Raw genomic sequence first — 19794 nt, 5'->3', positions numbered from 1 at the left:
GGGGTAGGGATGATAAGATGAAGGAGATATGGCCCCTGCCTTCAAGTTGCTGACAAACTAGACGTTATGCAAGAGGCTTATCAGAATAATGCTCCTCATCCTCTCTTGGCTAACTTTGGAGGAGGGGTGTGCTAATGTTTGATGGGTGAGCCCACAAGGCACTGAGCTTAAGAGCAGCTTACCCATTGGCAACAGTATTTTTGAGAACCTGAACTATGTTTCTCAGGCTGATCTAAGGACAGAATTTGCAGCATGGCTTAAAAATGCACATTCCCGAACCTCAGCCCAAACCTTCCAAAGCAAGGTTCTCAAGTATAGGGCTCACAAATCTGCATTTTCAAAACCACCTTAGGTAATTCTTACCCTCAGCACTGCCCCGGTGTTTAAATACTACAGTTGTCACATCCGACTGACCAGCGTAGGTCAGTTTCTCTCTCCAAGATGGGTGTTGGCGTTGATATTTTTATTACTGATGAAAAGTCATGATTCATAGGCTGCTAGTGGCTGGCTGTCAGCTTGGAAGGAATCAGAGGCCACTGAGAAAAGAATACTCTATCTTTTCGATCCATCTATAAAATGCCTACCTGAGCAGACACTGTTTAAAGGCCGTTAAAATACCAGACACAGAATAACCCAGTCCCTGGAACTTTATAGACATATTTACTCAAACCCAAGTGCTTGCAAAAAGTAAATAAAAGGGAAGCAAAATGAGCAAGCACCCCTAGAAATACAAACAGAAAGTAAACAGCCTTGTTCACTAAAATAAACAGGACAAATCCAGCAAGTATTAAATGACCTCTAGTCAGACAGGCGCAGAGCCAGAAATGCCCCATCTTGGCTCCAGGAGGAAGAAGAGGTGAGGGCTTGTCCCTATCACCTGGGGGTGTGTTCCAGGATGGCTGCCTTGGTGGCCAGAGCCGGGCCTGCAACCGCAGACATTATCCTGGGGGGGGGGGGGGTCCAGGTGCTCCCCAGCCCCCCACAGAGCCTGAACATCTCCATGTTCAAAGATCAAAAAATGTGTCCCCAAAAGCCTCTGACAAAATGCACGTTTTCTAGAGGTATAGAAACTCGAGTCGCTATTATACGCCATTTATTTCTTAATTTAGCAAACATTTATTTAGCACTTGCTGTGTTTCAGCCCCTGAGCCAGTTGCTAAAGATATTAAGATAAGGAAGGCATAAGCGAGCCCTCAAGTTGCTCACGGCTTACCATGAAAGAAATAAGAATAAATAGTGACATTTATTGTTCACTGATGATTTGACCTGAATGATAAGCACCCTACAGGCACTGTTTAACCCTCATAACATTATGGATCTCATTGAAGGATCTCATTTGCTCTTCCTAGCATTAGGCAGAGATTACTGTTGTCTTTCCACATTTTACAGATGTGTAAACTGAGGCTCAAAGTGTCTGCTATGATGGTAAATGGTTAATAAGCTCTCTGAAACTAAAAAAAAAAGAAACAGAAACAAACAAACAAACAAAAAAAACCCTGATTCATAGCGTTTGTCAGTCTCGGTAGTATAAATACTCCCAGGCTGGTTTCAAGCTAACTGGCCTGATGTCACTCTGAATGTGGAGTTGGAAAAACATAGGAGTCTGTGCGCAGTCTCCAGCACCGCACTGCAAACAAGGCTCCCAGCTAATCAATGGAGGGGCCAGAACATAAACCCGGTGTGTGTAATCCCAAGCCCCTGTGCATAATCACTTTGTTACACTGTCAATAACTACATGAGATCATTGACATTTGAAAGGGATACATCTTAAGACCTTTGTGAAGTGCCAGTTTTACAACGCCCCATAAAACTTCTTGGCTGGTTAATAGCCTGTGCTTCCTCTCTTCTCTCTCTTTTTATCACCCACAGAGCAGTTGGTTTTCTTTTGAGGGCCATTTAAAAAACTTTTTAATTTTGAAATAATTATCATTCACAGGAGGTTGCAAAAATAGTACAGAGAGGTCCTGTGTACCTTTCACCCACTTCCCTCAATGGTCACATCTTACATAACCACAGGACAGTATCACAATCAGGCAAGTGACACCGGCAAAAGGTGTGTGTATATTTCTATGTCCTATTCTCTAGGAGTGCCAGATTCAGCAAATAAAAATAAAGGATACTCAGTTAAATTTTTTTTAGTGTAAGTATAGCCCATGCAACATTTGGGATATACTTATACTAAGAAATTATTCTTTATCCGAAATGCAAATTTAGTTGGGTGTCCTGTATGTTAGCTGGCAACCCTCATTTTATCACATGTGTAGAGTCATGCAACCACCGCCCTAATCAGAATACATGCCTATTCTGCCACCACTAAGATGTTCCTTGTGCTACCCCTTTAGAATCACATCCATCCCATAGCAACCACTAATTCCCTCTCCATGCCTATAATGTCATTTCCCCCCACTTAGCATAACATCCATGAGATCCATTCAAGCTGTTGCAGTTTCAATACTTTGTTCTTTTTTATTCCTGGGGAGTCTTCTCTGAGGGCCAATGTTAACAAAGAATCATTTTTTAAAAAATCTCATTCATTGTGTAAATATTTATCAAATCTCTACAAGGTGCCAGGTGTCAACATGGAGCAGGGGAGGAGCTGGTTGCAGTGAGGGCTGGGTGTTTGCCAGGCAGGTAAGCAAATGCAGAGAGAGAGGCAGGGCATAGGCATTGACAACTGAGCGAATTATGCTGGGCGGGAAGGAAGCAGAGCCAGAGCGAGTAGCAGCAGGGAAAAGATAGGATCAATAGTTCATTGTTCTATGTAGGTGAAGAATGAATGGAGCCAGGTACCTTTTTTGGAAGGTTTCCTTATCTCATGTCCAGTTTATTTTTTAAGTTTGATTATTTAGAGAGAGAGGGAGCTCTCGTGCACATCAGCAGGGGAGGGGCAGGGAGAGGGAGAGAGAATTCCTAAGCAGGCTCAGTGCTGTCGGCCTGGAGCTGACATGGGGCTCAAACTCACATGATCACATGTGAGATCATGACCTGAGCTGAGATCAAGAGTCAGATGCTTAGGACACTTAACCTACTAGGCTACCCAACTGCCCCTATTTTTTAATTTAAATATTAACATCAAAAGAAACATTCTATCCACATCCCCTTCCATATGTAGACACAATTTCTATATCAGAAGTAATACAGTTTTACATGGGCATTTAAAAAAAATTTTTTTATGTTAATTTACTTTTGAGAGAGAGAGTGTGTGTGTCAGTGGGGGAGGTGCAGAGAGAAAGGGAGACACAGAATCTGAAGCAGGTTCCAGTCTCTGAGCTGTTAGCACAGAGCCTGACAGTGGCTCGAACTCACAGACTGCAAGATCACGACCTGAGCCAAAGTTGGACATTTAACTGACTGAGCTACCCAGGTGATTACATGGGCATTTTTATTTTTTATTTTTTAAATATTTTTAAAAATTTATTTCTGAGAGAGAGACAGCGTGAGCAGGGGAGGGTCAGAGAGAGAGGGAGATATAGAATCCCAAGCAGTCTCCAGGCTCTGAGCTAGCTGTCAGCACAGAGCCCAACTCGAGGCTTGAACCCATGAACCGTGAGATCATTACCTGAGGCAAAGTTGGACGCTCAACCGACTGAGCCACCCAGGCACCCCTACATGGGCATTTTTAAACTGACAGTTTTAGTGTTAAAAATGTTAACCAACAAATTGCTCACTAACTCAATAAGGGTACAGAAGAAAAGATTATGGTCACAAAAAGTACTTAAAGATCATCTTTCCACCTGTTTTTATTTTATTTTATTTTATTTTAAATTTTTTAAGGTTTTTATTTATTTCTAGGAGAGAGAGAGAGAGAGACAGCTTGAGCAGGAGAGGGTCAGAGAGAGAGGCAGTCACAGACTGAAACAGGCTCCAGGCTCTGAGCTGGCAGTCAGCACAGAGCCCGACGCGGGGCCTGAACCCACGAACCGCGAGATCATGATCTAAGCGAAAGTCGGACGCTTAACCGACTAAGCCACCCAGGTGCCCCTTTCCACCTGTTTTTAAATTTACTTATTTCATTTTAAAAGTAGGTAATATGTATATGTAGAAAAAAATTCAAAGCATACAAAAGGGTTTATAGGAAAAGAGAAACATTTCTCCTACAAACCCTTAGCCAAAATTTCTCCTTCCCAGAGTCACTATTTTCTTGTGACTACTTTTAAACATATAAGAATGTGTGTGTGTGTGTGTGTGTGTGTACACAAACAGAAGATACCATAACTGCTATTCTGCACCTTGTTTTTTCCCTTAGTATATCCTGGAAATTGTTCCCTACCAGTATCTATAAAGGTGCTGCATTCTTTTTAACCATTTAAACTACTTATTAAAGCCTCCCTCCTAGAACATAATCGGTTGAAAATTACAATCTTACCGAAGCTACCCACCTCAAGGCATCCTGGGACTTGTAGTTCTTAATCAGTTGAGTTTTGCATGGAAAACAGAACTTGAGCAGATGACATGTGATGGAAACGAAAATGTCCTTCCAACAACACTGTGAGAGGACATATTGTGCTGTGTCCTATATATGCTCCTATCATTATGCCCAAAAGCGAATTATTCGTGCATTTAAACAACCAAAATATCAATGAGACGCCCAGGGTTGTCTTAACATCAGGAAATCAAGATCATTTTAGCAGACAGGGACAATACACATACACACACACACACACACACACACACACACCATGCCTTCTCTTCCTTACAGCATTGCTTTGGTCTTCTGTATCTCAAAGCAGTCTTAACAAGTATGTGACAAACTACTACTAAGAGAGCTTCTCTCACAAATAGAGGGGTCAGAAAGGACACGTATAACCAATGAATGCACACTGAAGTGTGTGTAACCAATTACTATGGTAACTTCCAGGTATTTGCTCTTTAAAAGTTGTTTAGAGGGGCGCCTGGGTGGCTTAGTCGGTTAAGCGTCCGACTTTCGCTTGGGTCATGATCTCGTGGTTTGTGGGTTCGAGCCCCGCGTCGGGCTCTGTGCTGACTGCCAGCTCAGAGCCTGGAGCCTGTTTCGGATTCTATGTCTCCCTCTCTCTATGACCCTCCCCTGCTCACGCTGTCTCTCTCTCTCTCTCCTAGAAATAAATAAAACATTAAAAAAAAAAAAAGTTGTTTAGAGGGCACCTGGATGGCTCAGTCGGTTAAGCCTCTGACTTGGGATCAGGTCATGACCTCTTTGTTCATGGGTTTGAGCCTGGGTCAGGCTCTGCGCTGTTAGCTATCTGTCAACTGTCTGTCATCTGTCGGAGCCTGCTTCAGATTCTGTGTCCCCCATTCTCTCTGCTCCTCCCCTGCTCGAGCTCTGTCTCTGTCTCTCTCTCAAAAATAAACATTAAAAAAATAATAAAGTAAGATAAAAATTGTTCAGCCAAACAGAAATGAACGATGGTAGCATTGTAATCATCATCTACAGACTGGTGGGGAGGATTTTCTCAGCAGGCTGAGGGCAAGAATGATTCTCAGAAACTTTTTTTGGATCGTTAAGGTCCCCCCCCAGACCCTCCCACTTCATAAACAATGCCATTCCATTCTGCTTCCAAACTTGTTTCCATGCACTTACATATATATGTATATAAAATCTAGACATTTAGCTCATTATGTGACTTTTACCTAAATGCTCTTGTCCTGTAAGTGTTGTTCTGGAAATTGCTTTTTTGCATTCAGTATATTTGGAAATTTTTTCTATGATAATACATGAAGATTGACCTCATTGCTTTTTTACTACCACACAGCGGTCTAAAACACTGTGTCTCAAACTTGAACTCACAATCAGATTATCTAAGGATCTTGTTAACATGCAGATTATGATTTGATAGTTTGAGGGTAAATCCTGTCATTCTGCATTTCTAGAAAGTTCCCTAGTATTGTAGATGCTTCTGATCAACAAATCACACTGTGAGGAACAAAGATGTAGAGTCTGAGAGAAGTAGTATGCTAGAGCTGACTTGGATCAGCTCATGAGAAATGATTGTCAAATGTCCAGGAATTTTGCGATCCTGCCGCTAAACATAGAAATCATTAAAAAATTCAATTATGCAAGCTTTTAATAAATAATATTACAAACATATAATACTCAAAAATCGCCACCTTCCTAGCTATTTTATTATCAATCCATGCTCTTTTTAAAAGTTTACTTATTTATTTATGTAAGTAATCTCTACACCCAACATGGGGCTTGAACTCACAACCCCAAGATCAAGAGTCGAATGCTCTGAGCCAGGCACCCTTCAATCTATGCTCTTGAGGTTATTTATGTCCATTATATCTGTATGGTACAAATCTATACAATGCCCTGCTTTTGTGCATCTCTTCCTAACTCCACATTCAGTTCAGATTGGCAGCTTGGAACCAGCCACTGGGAGAGTTTACACACAGAAATTGGGTATAAAGGCATGCATTACCCCAAGTCTTCTCCAACACTTGATCTTACCAATTCTTTTCCTTTTTGCTAATCTGACTAATCAAAATTCATTTTTAGCTTGCATTTCCCAGATTACAGCGAGACTGAGTGTCAGTCTCATTCTTAGGAATTTAATAGTATATCCGGTTCTTGTAAATAGGACCCTTTTACTGGTATATTTTCTAGTGGATTATTGCACAGCAAAGCTGATGATTTTTAAAATCAGGTCACTCCTCCTACCAGTTCAAATAGTTTGTCAGTTTATTTTCTTGGAGGTTCTAGGCAATCAAATAATCTATAAATAATGAGAAATTTTACTTTTCCATATATATAGTTTATCATTTATTAACATTTATTTTTTATTTTTGAGAGACAGAGAGCAACAGAGCACAAGCAGGGGAGAGGCAGAGAGAGAAGGAGACACAGAATCCAAAGCAGGCTCCAGGCTCTGAGCTGTCAGCACAGAGCCCAACGTGGGGCTCGAACCCACGAACTGTGAGATCACAACCTGAGCCGAGGTGGGATGCTTAACCAACTGAGCCACTCAGGCACACCTATAGTTGTTTATTTTGCTTTGTGGCGCTGGCTATCACGGCACGTCCACATTGACTACCAGCAGTAATAGCTCACCAGTGTCGTACTTCTGACTTGAATAGGAGCATTTCTGTATTTCCCTACTAATTTCTATTGTAGATTTATGGCAGATAGTCTTTATCCTTCCTCTTTCTGGTTTCTTTCTTTTTTTTTTAATTTTTAATGCTTATTTATTTTTGAGAGAGCGAGAGAGAGAGAGCACAAGCAGGGAAGGGGCAGAGAGAGAGGGAGACACAGAAATCCCAGAATCCAAACCAGCCTTCAGGCTCTGAAGTCAGCTTAGAGCCCGAGGCCAGGCTCGAACTCACAAACTGGGAGATAAAGACCTGAACGGAAGTCAGATGCTCAACCAACTGAGCCATCCAGGTGCCCCCCCACCCTTTCTGGTTTCTTAAGAGGATTTCATTTTGGTTTTTTTTTTATCAAGATTGGAGGATTTCATTTTTTTTTTTTATCAAGATTGGATGTTCAATTTATCAAAATGTTTACTTGGACTTTCTAAGTTCCCCATTTTAATGATATTTAAATTTCTCACATTAGCATGTACTTTGTGTGTGTGTGTGTGTGTGCTCAGAAGAGCATTAAAATTTTTTACGTTAAATTTCCTTCCCTTATATATTGTACCGGTTTCAGTTCCCGTCACTGTCGGTGAATTGTGTCCCCCACTAACCAGCCTCTGGCTCTCAGAGGAAAAGAATGTTCTCTCCATGACACTCTTAGCACGGAAACTATACATGATGACATTTCAATAAACAGAGAATGCCATGAACTTACCCCATTACCTGTATATTCTTGAGCTCCCCCTCCCCCAGCAATACCAACTTCTGTGAATTGAGGGCTGCAGGGACTCTCCGGCCCCATTCTTACCCCAGTATATAAAGGGCAGATTGCTGACCTGTAATCCTTGGACTGTTAATACTTCTAAGTGCTGGGCCCTGTTTTGTGCCTAGGGGCCACCAACAGTCCTGATCAGAATCTATGACTAGGTGGGTACCCTGGTTTTTTAAATTGTGGCTTATCACTCTTGACATGTGAAAGTTGGGATTGCCTCCAAAAACATATGCAGTTTATTTTGTCCCTTTAAGAAGCGGAAAGAGGGGCGCTTGGGTGGCTCAGTCGGTCAAGGGCCCTACTTCGGCTCAGGTCATGATCTCGAGGTTCGTGGGTTCGAGACCCGCGTCAGGCTATATGCTGACAGCCAGCTCAGAGCCTGGAGCCTGTTTCAGATTCTGTATCTCTCTCTCCGACCCTCCCCTGCTCACGCTCGCGCGCTCTCTCTCTCTCTCTCGGATATAAATAAAAATTTTTTTTTAAAAAGTGGAAAGAGTGGAGGTATGAGCCATTCTAGATCCATCCAAACAGTTGTGTGATCTTAGGCAAGTCATTAACTTCTCTGCACCTCAGGGACTTGCCGTGCGTTTAACATTACACTTATCAAGGTGCATAGAAAAAGACCGAGAAAAGATTTGAGAGTGGCTTGTTCCAGACCCCTGAAATCAAATTAACTGAGCTCAAACCCCATCTCTGCCATCGACTGCCCTGGACAGGTCACTTGCTCCGTATTTCGTTTCGTTCATGTGTAAAATAGGGACACTAAAAGTATAAAGTTGCTAAAGCAGTTGTGAAGATTAAACAAGGTAACAGGTTGAGCTTTGGCGGAAAGCTAAAGCTTCTTGTGAGCGCTCCATGAACACTAGCTATGTTGCTTTTATTATCACAAGGGTGCCTGCGGAGAGAGAGAGCACTTTGTACAGTACTCGTCGGACCAGGTGAGCCGGCAGCGGCCAAGTTTTTTCTCAGACTCTCTGACCTGGGACCTGGGACGAGGAACGAGGCTGCTCTACCACCTCCCGGCCAGCAGAGGGCCCCCGCGCCTACCGCGGACGGCGGGGCGGGGCTGGCGGCGCGGCCTCTCGCGGGGCGGAGCAAANCGGGCCCACGCGTTGGGTCATGCAGGTACGTGTCCCCGACCCGCCCAGCTCCAACTTAGATCCCCTCCGATCCCGCTCGGGACTAAGGTCAGCATCGCGCTGGGCTGAGGGCCGTGCCCGACCCAAAGCGAAACCGAAAGCCCGGCCTCCGTGACCGGATCTTCCTGGGGTTGGAAAAGGGTGGCCTGCTGTAGACTGTAAGGGTCGAGGGGAGGTGGGAGTGTTCCCCAGAGAATAGGCTTTTGGCTCCCTGGTGCAGGCCCGCCCAGAGTTAGGGGCCCGTTTGGGAGCTGAGAGCTCGAAACCGACAGGGACTTCCCCGCGGGGCAGGCACGTGTGGGGTAGGGTTTGGGGAACCGGACTAAAGCTCGGATTGGGGGCGGGCCGTCTGGGAGGAGCTGGGAGGGGAGCGCCCTTTGGGTTGTGATAGTTTGGCTGGAGGGCAGGAGCTTTCAGCTGAGAGGTTTGGCCCGGGATCTGTGTCTTTCCGTAACGAAAGGGGCGGAAGCAGAGGTCTGAACCTCGCAGCGGTCACTTAGGGAGAATGGGGCTGGGGAAGGAGGTGGTTTCTGGGGCCTGGATAATATAAATCTAGGGTCCCAAACCTCGTAGGAGTCTGAGCACCTCCCCTCCCCTAGGTGGCCATGACCGGCAGGGCCCGCAAAGAGGCGGTGCAGGCCGCGGCCCGAGAACTCCTCAAGTTCGTGAACCGGAGCCCTTCTCCTTTCCACGGTAAGTGACCAGGACAGGGGAGGAGGGTGGGGGCCGGTGTGCCCCCTTACCCGCTTCCACTGCTGTGAAAGCCCTCCTTCTCTACAGCTGTGGCCGAGTGCCGCAGCCGCCTCCTCCAGGCTGGCTTCCATGAACTCAAAGAGACTGAGAGCTGGGATATCAAGCCAGAGAGCAAGGTACTTAGGGTGGGGTGGGGTGGGGGCAGAGAAGCATGTTCCTAGGCTGCGGCGCAAAGTCCTTTGTGCCAGCTGACTAGCTAATGCAACTCAATCTCTGCAAATCCCCCCTCCCCCCACAGTACTTCCTGACCAGGAACTCCTCCACCATCATCGCTTTTGCTGTGGGAGGCCAGTATGTTCCTGGCAATGGTTTCAGCCTCATTGGGGCGCACACGGACAGCCCCTGCCTCCGGGTGAGGAACTGGGGCTGCAAGGGCAGCGGGGTGCCATCGGGGAGTACAGGGCAAAAGCAAGTGGAGAGGTACAGATTGGGGGCTCTATTCCTGCAGCGGGGGAGACTTGTCGTCCCCTTCCTCCACACTTTGGGCCCTTCTCTGCAGCGATATTCATTCTGTGTTACTTAGCTCTCGATCAGTCTGTCTCATTACCAAATCATGTCGTTCAGCCTTCTCTCAATTCTTGTCCCCACCTTCACACGCAGGTGAAACGGCGGTCCCGCCGCAGCCAGGTGGGATTCCAGCAGGTTGGTGTGGAAACCTATGGTGGTGGGATCTGGAGCACCTGGTTTGACCGGGACCTGACCTTGGCTGGACGAGTCATTGTCAAGGTGGGAACTGGGGTTGGACCTGGGAAGTTCTTACCTTCGGCTGCCTGATTGACTGGGTGGGACCTTCCCTTAGGGTGCCTGTGGAGAGCCTCCCAGGGAAGGGGAGATAGGGCAGTCTGGTCTGAGGACCGTGTTAGTCAGTCTGGGTGAAGTGGGGGTTTTAACCAGCCATGGCTGGGACGTGCCCTGGGCTGACCTGGCCCGGGGGGCCACAGTGCCCTACCTCAGGCCGCCTGGAGCAGCGGCTGGTGCACGTGGACCGGCCCATTCTCCGCATCCCGCACTTGGCCATCCATCTGCAGCGAAATATCAACGAGAACTTTGGGCCCAACATGGAGATGCACTTGTGAGTCTGGTGCAAGGGCTGTGGTGACCTGGAGGGGTGGATGTGGCACCAGGGGAGGGGAGGGGCCTGGTGGGAACTGGGACACCACTACCTAATGGTGGCCACAGCCAGATTCTCCCGCTGGGACCCAGTTGATGCTGTCTGAGGGCCCTCGTTGCTCTGCACTTGGAAAGCAAGCTGGGAATCGGGGGGCAAGGGCAGTTCCCATTGGGAGATGCTGGGGCTCAGGGGCTCCATGCCTTTCTCTCTCTCCACCCGTCCCTCTTGTGTCTCCGCACAGAGTCCCCATTCTTGCCACAGCCGTCCAGGAGGAGCTGGAGAAGGGGACTCCTGAGCCTGGGCCTCTCAATTCTGCAGTAAGAGCCCCCTGCTCATGGGGAGGAGTGGGGCAGGGGCTGACTCCCTGAGAAGGGGGAGGAGGGGAAGAGCAGCCCTTCCAACACCCTTCTGCCCTGCAGGATGACCGGCACCACTCGGTCCTCATGTCCCTTCTCTGCGCCCATCTGGGCCTGAGCCCCGAGGACATCTTGGAGATGGAGCTCTGCCTTGCTGACACCCAGCCCGCGGTAAGGGATGGGTGCAGGAACTCGTGGGTGGGGCCCTCTGGGGTCCTAGCCCGCCCGCGTGTGCCCTGAAGCACCCGCCGCCCGCGGCCAGTCCGCCGGCTCCTCCCATCTCATCCCTGTTCTTCCCAGTAGTCACATGCCGCTCTGCCTTCCGGCCAGTGGTTCTCAACAGGACCCGGAAATCAGCCCTTCGACACACTCCTTAGGAGTGTCTGCTATAGGCAGTCACTTGTTCCTTGATCCTGCACCTTTGAGGGCCGAAGGCCTGGATGTGCCCCGCCCTGTCCCCCCCTCCCTGGAGCCTGCCCTCCTGTTCGTCCAAGTTGCCCACAGTAGGAGACTGTGAAGTCTCTGTATGTTCGGGCCTGTTTGAACGTGCACTGTTCCTGGCCTGGTCTCTTGTGTCTTTCCTTGGCTCTTCTTGTGGCCATTCAGCTTCTCCCTTTTCCAGGCCCACAGGAACCGGTAGGAACTACAGACCATCACCCTCCCGTCCTCAGCTCCCGCCCGGCCCGGTCCCCGGTCCCCATGGTCCCCTCAGCTCTACACAGCAGGGTCGCAGTGCCTGAGGCCCGGGGGGCAGGGAGGGGCTGCGCGCAGAGCCGGGGAGGGGGGGCTCGCTCACACCCAGGCCTTGGGGAGCAGGAAGAAGCAGGTGAGTTGGGGCAAGGGGTTGAAGGGCGGGCTGACTGTCCTGTGTTTCTAGGTCCTGGGTGGTGCCTATGAGGAGTTTATCTTTGCCCCCCGGCTGGACAACCTGCATAGCTGCTTCTGTGCCCTGCAGGTGAGCGGCGGCGGTGGCGCGGCCCGGGCAGCACGCACCACCCGGAGGAGCAGTGACCAGGGGACTGCCTCAGGCCCCAACAGGTCATGAGAGGGCCGCTGGCCACCCCCTCAGTCTGCTGTTGCTGGGCGGACCAGGGGAGGGCTGAGAGGCCGGCAAGGTCACCGTGGCGTCTCCTCCTAGCCCAGCTCTGGCTGCTTTTCCTTTATGTTAGTCTCTGCTCCCCAGGAGAGGCCTTAGCATCTCGTCCGGCAACGTCCTCTGTTCCCCCTGCCCTCCAGGCCGATGCCCACCCAGGCTTCTCTCTGTGCCTTGGGGTCTTTCTTCCTCAGTCACCTTGCTGTCCCCACTTTTCTACCCTACTTAGTTCTGTTTTCTTTTTTGAGAGAGAGAAAGAAGGCACAAATGAGCAAGGAGCAGAGAGAGAGAAAGAGACTCCCACAAGGAGCAGAGAGACAGAGAGAGAAGCAGGGCTTACCCGATGCGGGACTCAAACTCACAAACTGTGAGACCATGACCTGAGCCAGACTCAGATTGCTTAACAACTGAGCCCCCCAGGCGCCTGTCAGTTCTATTTCTTTTTTTTTTTTTAATAGTTTATTTATTTCTGAGACAGAGAGAGACAGAGCATGAGCGGGGGAGGGGCAGAGAGATAGGAGACACAATCCAAAACAGGCTCCAGGCTCTGAGCTGTCAGCACAGGGCCCAACGCGGGGCTTGAACCCACGAACCGTGAGATCATGACCTGAGCCAAAGTCGGACGCTTAGCTGAATGAGCCACCCAGGCACCCCCCGTCAGTTCTATTTCTTTCTTTCCTCCTGCCCCGCCCCTTTTCATACCTCTCCCTCCCTCCGCATCCTATTCTTGGAGACAGGCTTTGGGCTGTAACTGAGACCAGAGCCAGACCTGGCACCTGTATTCATTTATGCAGCCAGCCAGCTGGATCCCCTCGATCGCGTCCTGGTCACTTGGTCGCCTCTTTGGACCTCGATCCTTTTGCTGAGGCCAATTAAGTTTACATGCTCTGTGTGGGTCTTTCGACTTTCCAGGATTCTCCACTCTTCCCCTCCAGCTTGCTCATCCTCCTGCCCTTGGCATAGGGAGGTAGGGTAGGAGAACACCCAAAAAGGTGGTTCTCCCAGGCCTGTTGAAAAGGTCTCCTGCATGCTGGGCGGTGCCCTAAGAGACGAAAGCCCTGAAAGCCCCAGCCACTTTCCTCCGGCTGTGACCACAGAAGGCAGGCGGAGAGTGTGAACCTCTGAGGCATTGGGGGGAAGGGTTACCGAAGGTTAAGGATGCTCTTGATAACTGCCCTCCCCGCAATGCCCAAACAGGCTTTGATCGACTCGTGCGCAGCCCCTGCCTCTCTGGCCTCGGAGCCCCACGTGCGCATGATTGCTCTCTATGACAACGAAGAGGTACATAGAGGGTTCTGGGGAGGGTCCCCTCCGAAGCTTCCCGCAGCCAGCTCGCACCAGGCACCCACCATAAGCCAGTGCTATTCTGGAAGCCACAAAGATGGGAAGATATTGCCTGTGCTCTCTTAGCACTTGGTCCCCCTGGCTCAGCATCTGTCTGCTTTCAGTAGTGAGCCCATGCCTCCCCTGTCTCTATGTGTGCCACATGATGAGTGCCCCGGGGACAGGGACCCTGCCCTTTCATCCATTCGTCCCAGGGCTCCGTACATGGCAGCCCCCACTCTGCATGCCTGTGTTGGGTGCGGTCTTCGACAGCGCCCCAGAGCCTGAGCAGATGGGTTGTTCTCCCTTGCATAACTGCACTGGTCAGAGTTAGCAGTTCAGGACAGGGCTCTGCCATGCTGAGCACTTGGTTTCCGTCTAGGGATCTGGGGTGGCTGTTCTGGCCCCTGCCATCGCGTCTTTACCCAAGGGTGGTGTTCCTCTCTGCCCGTGTTCATAGAACCTGGCATGGCCACCTTTAGCTGCAAGGGAAGCTGGGAATGTCCTGTCTACCTGGGTAGTCGTCTGCTTAGCTACAGTTTGGGTGTTCTGTTGTACGGATAGCGTGGGTAGTCAGCAGTCTCTGTCATGTGCATAAAAGAAGATTGGCTGGTGTGAGAGGGCATCTGAGCTGAGCCACAGATGTGAGGGTCAGGGGAGGAAGATGGGGGGCAGTGTAGGAAGCCCACAGAAAGTGCTGTTGCTGCCCCGGAGATAACTCGGGGTTAGTTCGGCCCCGGCCCACCCTCAGGTCTTCCGTGGTACAGTGTTGGGGAAGTTGCTGACAACATCCCACAGTCCTCACCCACTGAGTCCGTCGGGTCCCGGGCCTGTCTGGCTGTTGGGCCCCTCTCCTTGGCCTCTACCTCGGGCCGCCGGAGCCCAGAGCCAGCCTCTGCTCTCACCAGGTGGGGTCTGAGAGCGCCCAGGGGGCACAGTCACTGCTGACAGAGCTGGTGCTGCGCCGGATCTCGGCCTCATCCCAGCACCTGACGGCCTTCGAGGAGGCCATCCCCAAGTCCTACATGATCAGCGCAGACATGGCCCACGCCGTGCACCCCAACTACCTGTGAGTCCGCTGGGCCCCGCCTCTCCCCTTCCCCTCCTTCCCCGTTCTGGCGGGAAGGTCAGTGGCGGCTTCCTTTTGGCTGCTCCGAGGCCCAAGTTGGTCAAAGTCATGTAATGTCCCACCCAGGCATGTTGCATAGACTCTTGTCCGTAAATTCCTTTCCCTGTGTTGCTGCCTGGAACACAGACATGCCGCTCGGGCCCTGCGGGGCTGGGTGGGAGGGGGTGCTGGGATGCATCAGTGAGGTGTCCGTGGGGGAGGTAGTGGTGTTGCCAGGGCCACTCCCTGGTTGCCATCCCTGGCCCTCAGTCTGCCTCTTGCAGGGACAAGCATGAGGAGAACCACCGGCCCTTGTTCCACAAGGTGAGGGACTCCTGTTTCTCCTCAGGGACTCGGAGCCCGGGCTGGTTCTGGGCCCGTCACCCCTGTGTGGCTCACCCTCGCCTCCTGGTGTCCCTCTCTCCAGGGCCCTGTGATCAAGGTGAACAGCAAACAGCGCTACGCCTCGAACGCGGTTTCAGAGGCCCTGATCCGAGAGGTGGCCAGCAGTGTCGGGGTGCCCCTGCAGGTGAGGCCGGGCCCTGCCTGGGAAGACGTGATGGAGGGAGTGGGGTCGGGGGGCGTAAGCAGATGGGCCCCCGGTGAAGGGAGGCCTGGTAGCCAGCCTGTAGCGGACGGGCTTCCAGTTGAGTGAGAAGAGTGGGTTTGGGATGTAGGCAGAGCTGGGCTCAGTGCTGGCTCTGCTGCAGGGCTAGCCCTGCGACTGTGGGCTAGTCTCCCTTTCTCGGAGTCTCAGTTTCCACACCTGTGAAATGGGACTGAATAACAATGCCTCTTCTGCTGGATTTCTGTCAGAGCCAAAGGTAGAGAGTGCCCGAGGCACGCAGTGGGTGGGTCAGTTCTACCTTTTTCCCATCCGGCCCCCTGTGTCTCTCTGACACACCCTGGGGACTGCCAGAAGGCAAGTTCAAGGCTGGGGAAACAACGAACGAACTCCAACCGTTTGTTTCCATTCTTGTCTTGGCAGTGGCCCATCTTGACAGAAATAGGTAGAGGCAGAGATTTAAGGGACTGGAGCCCAGGTGGTCCAGTGACAAGCAGTAAGCAGGTCCTGGTGACTCAGGACTAAGACCCTGGCATCCTGTCTTCCGGCTCAGGGTGCTCTCTGCTGCACAGCCCCACCCTGTCCCCTGTAGACCCCAGTAGTTCCACTCTCAGGGAGGCCTCTCTGAGGAGGTGACACTTTGAGCTGAGACTTAACTACTAAAAGAGGCAGCTATGGGTAAGTCTGCAGGAAGAGCATCCCAGCCAAAGGGAATGAGTGCAAAGGCCCTGGGGTCAGGGGGGAAAGGGAGGGACAGGGGTGAGCTTGGTCTGTCAGGAGGAGACAGAGCCCGAGTGGTAGAGCTGCCGGGGGAAGAGCAGGAGTTATGGGGAGAGAAGCCTGCCCAGGCCAGTCGCGGGGCCTCCTAGGCCATGGAAGGGGGTTTGCATTTTCTTCTCACACAGTGAGACGACATTGGAGGAATTTTCTTTAATAACTTACAGCAGAAGCAGGACATGTGTACTTCAGAAAATTAGGAAATACAAAAAGAAACAATANACCCACGAACCGCGAGATCATGACCTAAGCGAAAGTCGGACGCTTAACTGACTAAGCCACCCAGGCGCCCCAAAAAGAAACAAAATATTAATCTGCAGAGATTTGTGTATATTCTTCCAGATTTTTTTCTATGCATATACTTAACCTATATATATATATTTTTTTACAAAATGGAATCATAGTGGATATATTTTTTTTCCCTCTTCATTCCATATTCTCTACCTTTTCATTTCAGCAAAATTTTGTTTTAGTAAATTTGTATCTAACGCATAGATCATTTTTTTTAAAGTACGCTTTACACCCAATGTGCTTAAATTCACGACCCCAAGGGGCGTCTGGGTGATTCAGTCAGTTAAGCATCTGACCTCAGCTCAGATCATGATCTCACGGTTTGTGGGTTTGGAGCCTGCTTCAGATTCTGTCTCGCTCTCTGCCCCTCCCCTGCTCACACTCTGTCTCTGTCTCTCAAAAATAAATAAAAAACGCTAAAAAATTTTAACTAAATAAGAAATAAATTCACAACCCCAAGATCAAGAGTCGCATGCTCTACCAACTGAATCAGCCAGGCACCCCCAGATCAGTTTTCCCTAGTTATCCCCAAAATATTCTTTATTTTGAGAGAGGGAGAGGGAGCTTAAGTGGGGAGGGTCAGAGAGAGAGAGAGAGAGAATCCAAGCAGGCTCCACACTGTCAGTGCAGAGCCCCATACAGGGTTCAAACTCATGAACCATGAGATCATGACCTAAGCGGAAGTCAGACACTTAACCCACTGAGCCACCCTGGCGCCCCTCCCCAAGATATCCTTTATAGACATGTGTACCACCTTAGTATCCAGTTCAGGACCACATTACATCTGGTTATTACGCCACTTAAGTGTTTTATGACGTAGTGCAGCCCGCACCACCCCCCTTTTAAAATGACATTGACTTAAAAAGGTAAAATAGTGACTTGTTGAAGAAACAAGGCTCATCATCATAGGATGTCTCGCTGTCTGGATTTGTCTAATTGCTTCCTCTTGATGGTGGTCAGCTGATGTCTGCAGGTCCTCCATTTCCTGTAAATGGGAATTCATTCCTAAAGCCTTAATAGATGAAATCTTTTTGGCCACAAGAGGTCATGACTGGTGTGTCCCTCATGTTGCATCATACGTGTATCATCCGGGCACTCCGCCCTTAGTGATGATAAGATTGAGCAATGCGTTGGGGTGCCCTCCTTCCCCTCCATCGTGCGGGGGTTTTCCTCCTTTGGCTGAACCGGAGCCCGTGCAAGTGATGCATTCCCTAGCAACCAGACATAGGATGGTTTTGACACCGGTCAGGAATCGTTGCCGAAATCACTAAATCCATTCCCCCATTCATCCCTTCTCCGTGGCATCCCTTCTGCATAGCTTAGCTGCTATTCTGGGAAGCAGAACTTTCTCCCCATCAACTAGGGCTGTTTGGCTATCATGATATAGGGTGTCTGCTGGGAAGACAGGGTAAATGCTAATTCTTTCCTTTTCCTAATCAGTTTTCAAGGCGAAGGGTGTTCATAGCCACTTTACATGGTGACAGATAAGGGGCCTTTATTCCTTTTCGTTTTCTGACTGTCATTAAATCAGTTTCATTGGTTCGGTGTGACCTGAGGCACTGTAGCCGTTTACTTTCATCCTCAGATTATCATAACTTTGGCCAATGGGAAGCCTACTGACATGTGTCCTTTGACAGGACTCTTGAAAGTTTTCTTGCTTTCTGTACAACAAGACATTGCAGGCCCATCCTGTTTATTTCCCAAATGTGGATGATGATTTTAGAGACCGGGGTCTGACGCCATGAGTGTCCTTTATTATTGGGGAGCGGGGGATGCTTTGGGGTCATTTCTGTAGACATAGTTAGAAGAACATACATATTTTTTGAAAACCATGAATTAATACTATACTTAGGTAAAAAGTAATAGTTACTTCTTAATTTATCTGATTTTATAATTGTTTTCCCGTATGCTAAAAATCTTCATTTTGAACACCATGTTACGATTTTCTTATTTACTTCTTTATTTTTTTAAATGTTTGTTTATTTTTGAGAGATAGAGAGAAGGTGTGAGCCGGAAAGGGGCAGGGAGAAGAGTGGGGACAGAGGATCAGAAACGGGCTCTGACAGCAGATAGCCCGTTGTGGGGGCTCGAACTCACAAACCATGAGATCGTGATCTGAGCCAAAGTCGGATGTTTAACCGACTGAACCACCCAGGTGCCCCTTCTTATTTAATTTAATTTTATCAGCATATAAAGAAATTCAGAGTGCCAATAGCAGTATTTCTAAAAACACTAAGACTGCGGCGCGATTGTTCATTGTGTGTATATGGGAATAGGGAGAGAGTGTATGCTAATCAAGAGGTTGATATAAAGAGCACATTTTTTTTTTAATGCCCCTGCCTGCTATGTGGAGAATGGAATCTTAATGGAAGGGAAGGTGGGTGTCGCTGGAATTAGGGTGGCCGTAGTTCAGATGGAGGGAGTAGGGCCCATTCAGGACATACTGTCCTTTGGGCCTGCCCTGTAACGTAGGCTATTTTCGTTCTGGTCACATCTGCTTTCTGAGGGAGCAGAAGTGGGCCCTCCGCCAGGTTCCTGGCAGTCCTTCCTGCCTGGGCTTAATGAGCAGACGCCACATGTTGTCTGTGAACCTGTCCTCCCGTCCCTAGGATCTCATGGTCCGGAATGACTCTCCCTGCGGGAGCACCATTGGACCTATCTTGGCTTCTCGGCTGGGGCTGCGGGTGCTGGATTTAGGCAGCCCCCAGCTGGCCATGCACTCCATCCGGGAGACCGCCTGCACCACAGGAGTCCTCCAGACCCTCACCCTCTTCAAGGTGACTCCCACCTCGCCCATCACCATGGCGGCTGGGCGCCTTCTCTGGTGCCTGGGCCGGTTGCCGGGGCAACAGGCTACCACGTAGGAAAGGAAGGGTCCCGTTCTTCTTAAGATGCAGGGGCCCCAGTCAGCCCTCAGGATAGAGTGGGGACGAGAGATGGGAAGATGGGGCTTGTCACGTGTGGGCGAAGGACCTGTGTCTGGCTGGGCCTGTGTGGGCGGGAGCGGGGCCTCCCGTCTGGTCTGCACTGATCCCAGATCCCGTGTTACTCTCCATTTTAGGGCTTCTTCGAGCTGTTCCCTTCTCTGAGCCGTAACCTCCTAGTGGATTGAGGCCTCTTGGAAAGACTTCTCCTGCACTTGAGAAGTTGTCAGCTGAGCTGACGCCAGACGATTAAAGTGAATTTTTCACTCAGACGCATTCTATTGTGCTCATTTGGAGACTGGAGGGGTGGGGGTTGAACCTGGCTTGAACCTCTGGAACCAGAGGGGAAGGGAGGGGGGAGGAGGGGAGGCCGCAGCTCCTGGGAGCTGATGGAGGCCTGATCTCAAATCTCTTTTCCTTAAGCCCATGCGCAAAGTGGGTGACGGGTAGGTGGGTCCACAGTTGGAAGGTCCCTTCTCCCAACCCTAGTTCTCCCTTCTGGGAAGTGGCCTCAATGCTCTTCCATTAC

The 19794-nt window shown here is 49.8% G+C and overlaps 1 protein-coding gene across 8 annotated transcripts in view; it reads left to right on the top strand.

Moving 5' to 3' along the window:
• Window positions 1-19537, top strand: part of DNPEP (aspartyl aminopeptidase) — a 20117-nt gene extending 580 nt beyond the window's left edge. Inside the window, exons 1-16 of one of the 8 annotated variants that reach the window (XM_077748542.1) lie at window positions 6904-6918; window positions 8716-8763; window positions 9564-9657; window positions 9745-9833; window positions 9956-10069; window positions 10318-10443; window positions 10659-10789; window positions 11070-11145; window positions 11248-11355; window positions 12062-12139; window positions 13475-13558; window positions 14509-14669; window positions 14993-15032; window positions 15136-15237; window positions 18951-19118; window positions 19403-19537. In XM_077748542.1, the coding sequence (XP_077604668.1) occupies window positions 9570-9657; window positions 9745-9833; window positions 9956-10069; window positions 10318-10443; window positions 10659-10789; window positions 11070-11145; window positions 11248-11355; window positions 12062-12139; window positions 13475-13558; window positions 14509-14669; window positions 14993-15032; window positions 15136-15237; window positions 18951-19118; window positions 19403-19453 (1416 nt within the window). In that variant the 5' untranslated portion in view covers window positions 6904-6918; window positions 8716-8763; window positions 9564-9569 and the 3' untranslated portion in view covers window positions 19454-19537. The other 7 variants (XM_077748538.1, XM_077748539.1, XM_077748541.1 and 4 more) reach the window with 7 other exon arrangements.
• Window positions 19538-19794: the final 257 nt, after the last annotated feature.

The sequence above is a fragment of the Crocuta crocuta genome, unplaced genomic scaffold (genome assembly GCF_008692635.1).
Source record: "Crocuta crocuta isolate KB4526 unplaced genomic scaffold, BGI_CrCroc_1.0 scaffold229, whole genome shotgun sequence".
In the NCBI taxonomy this organism is placed as follows: Eukaryota; Metazoa; Chordata; class Mammalia; order Carnivora; family Hyaenidae; genus Crocuta; species Crocuta crocuta.
This window is presented reverse-complemented; position numbering and strand designations above follow the sequence as displayed.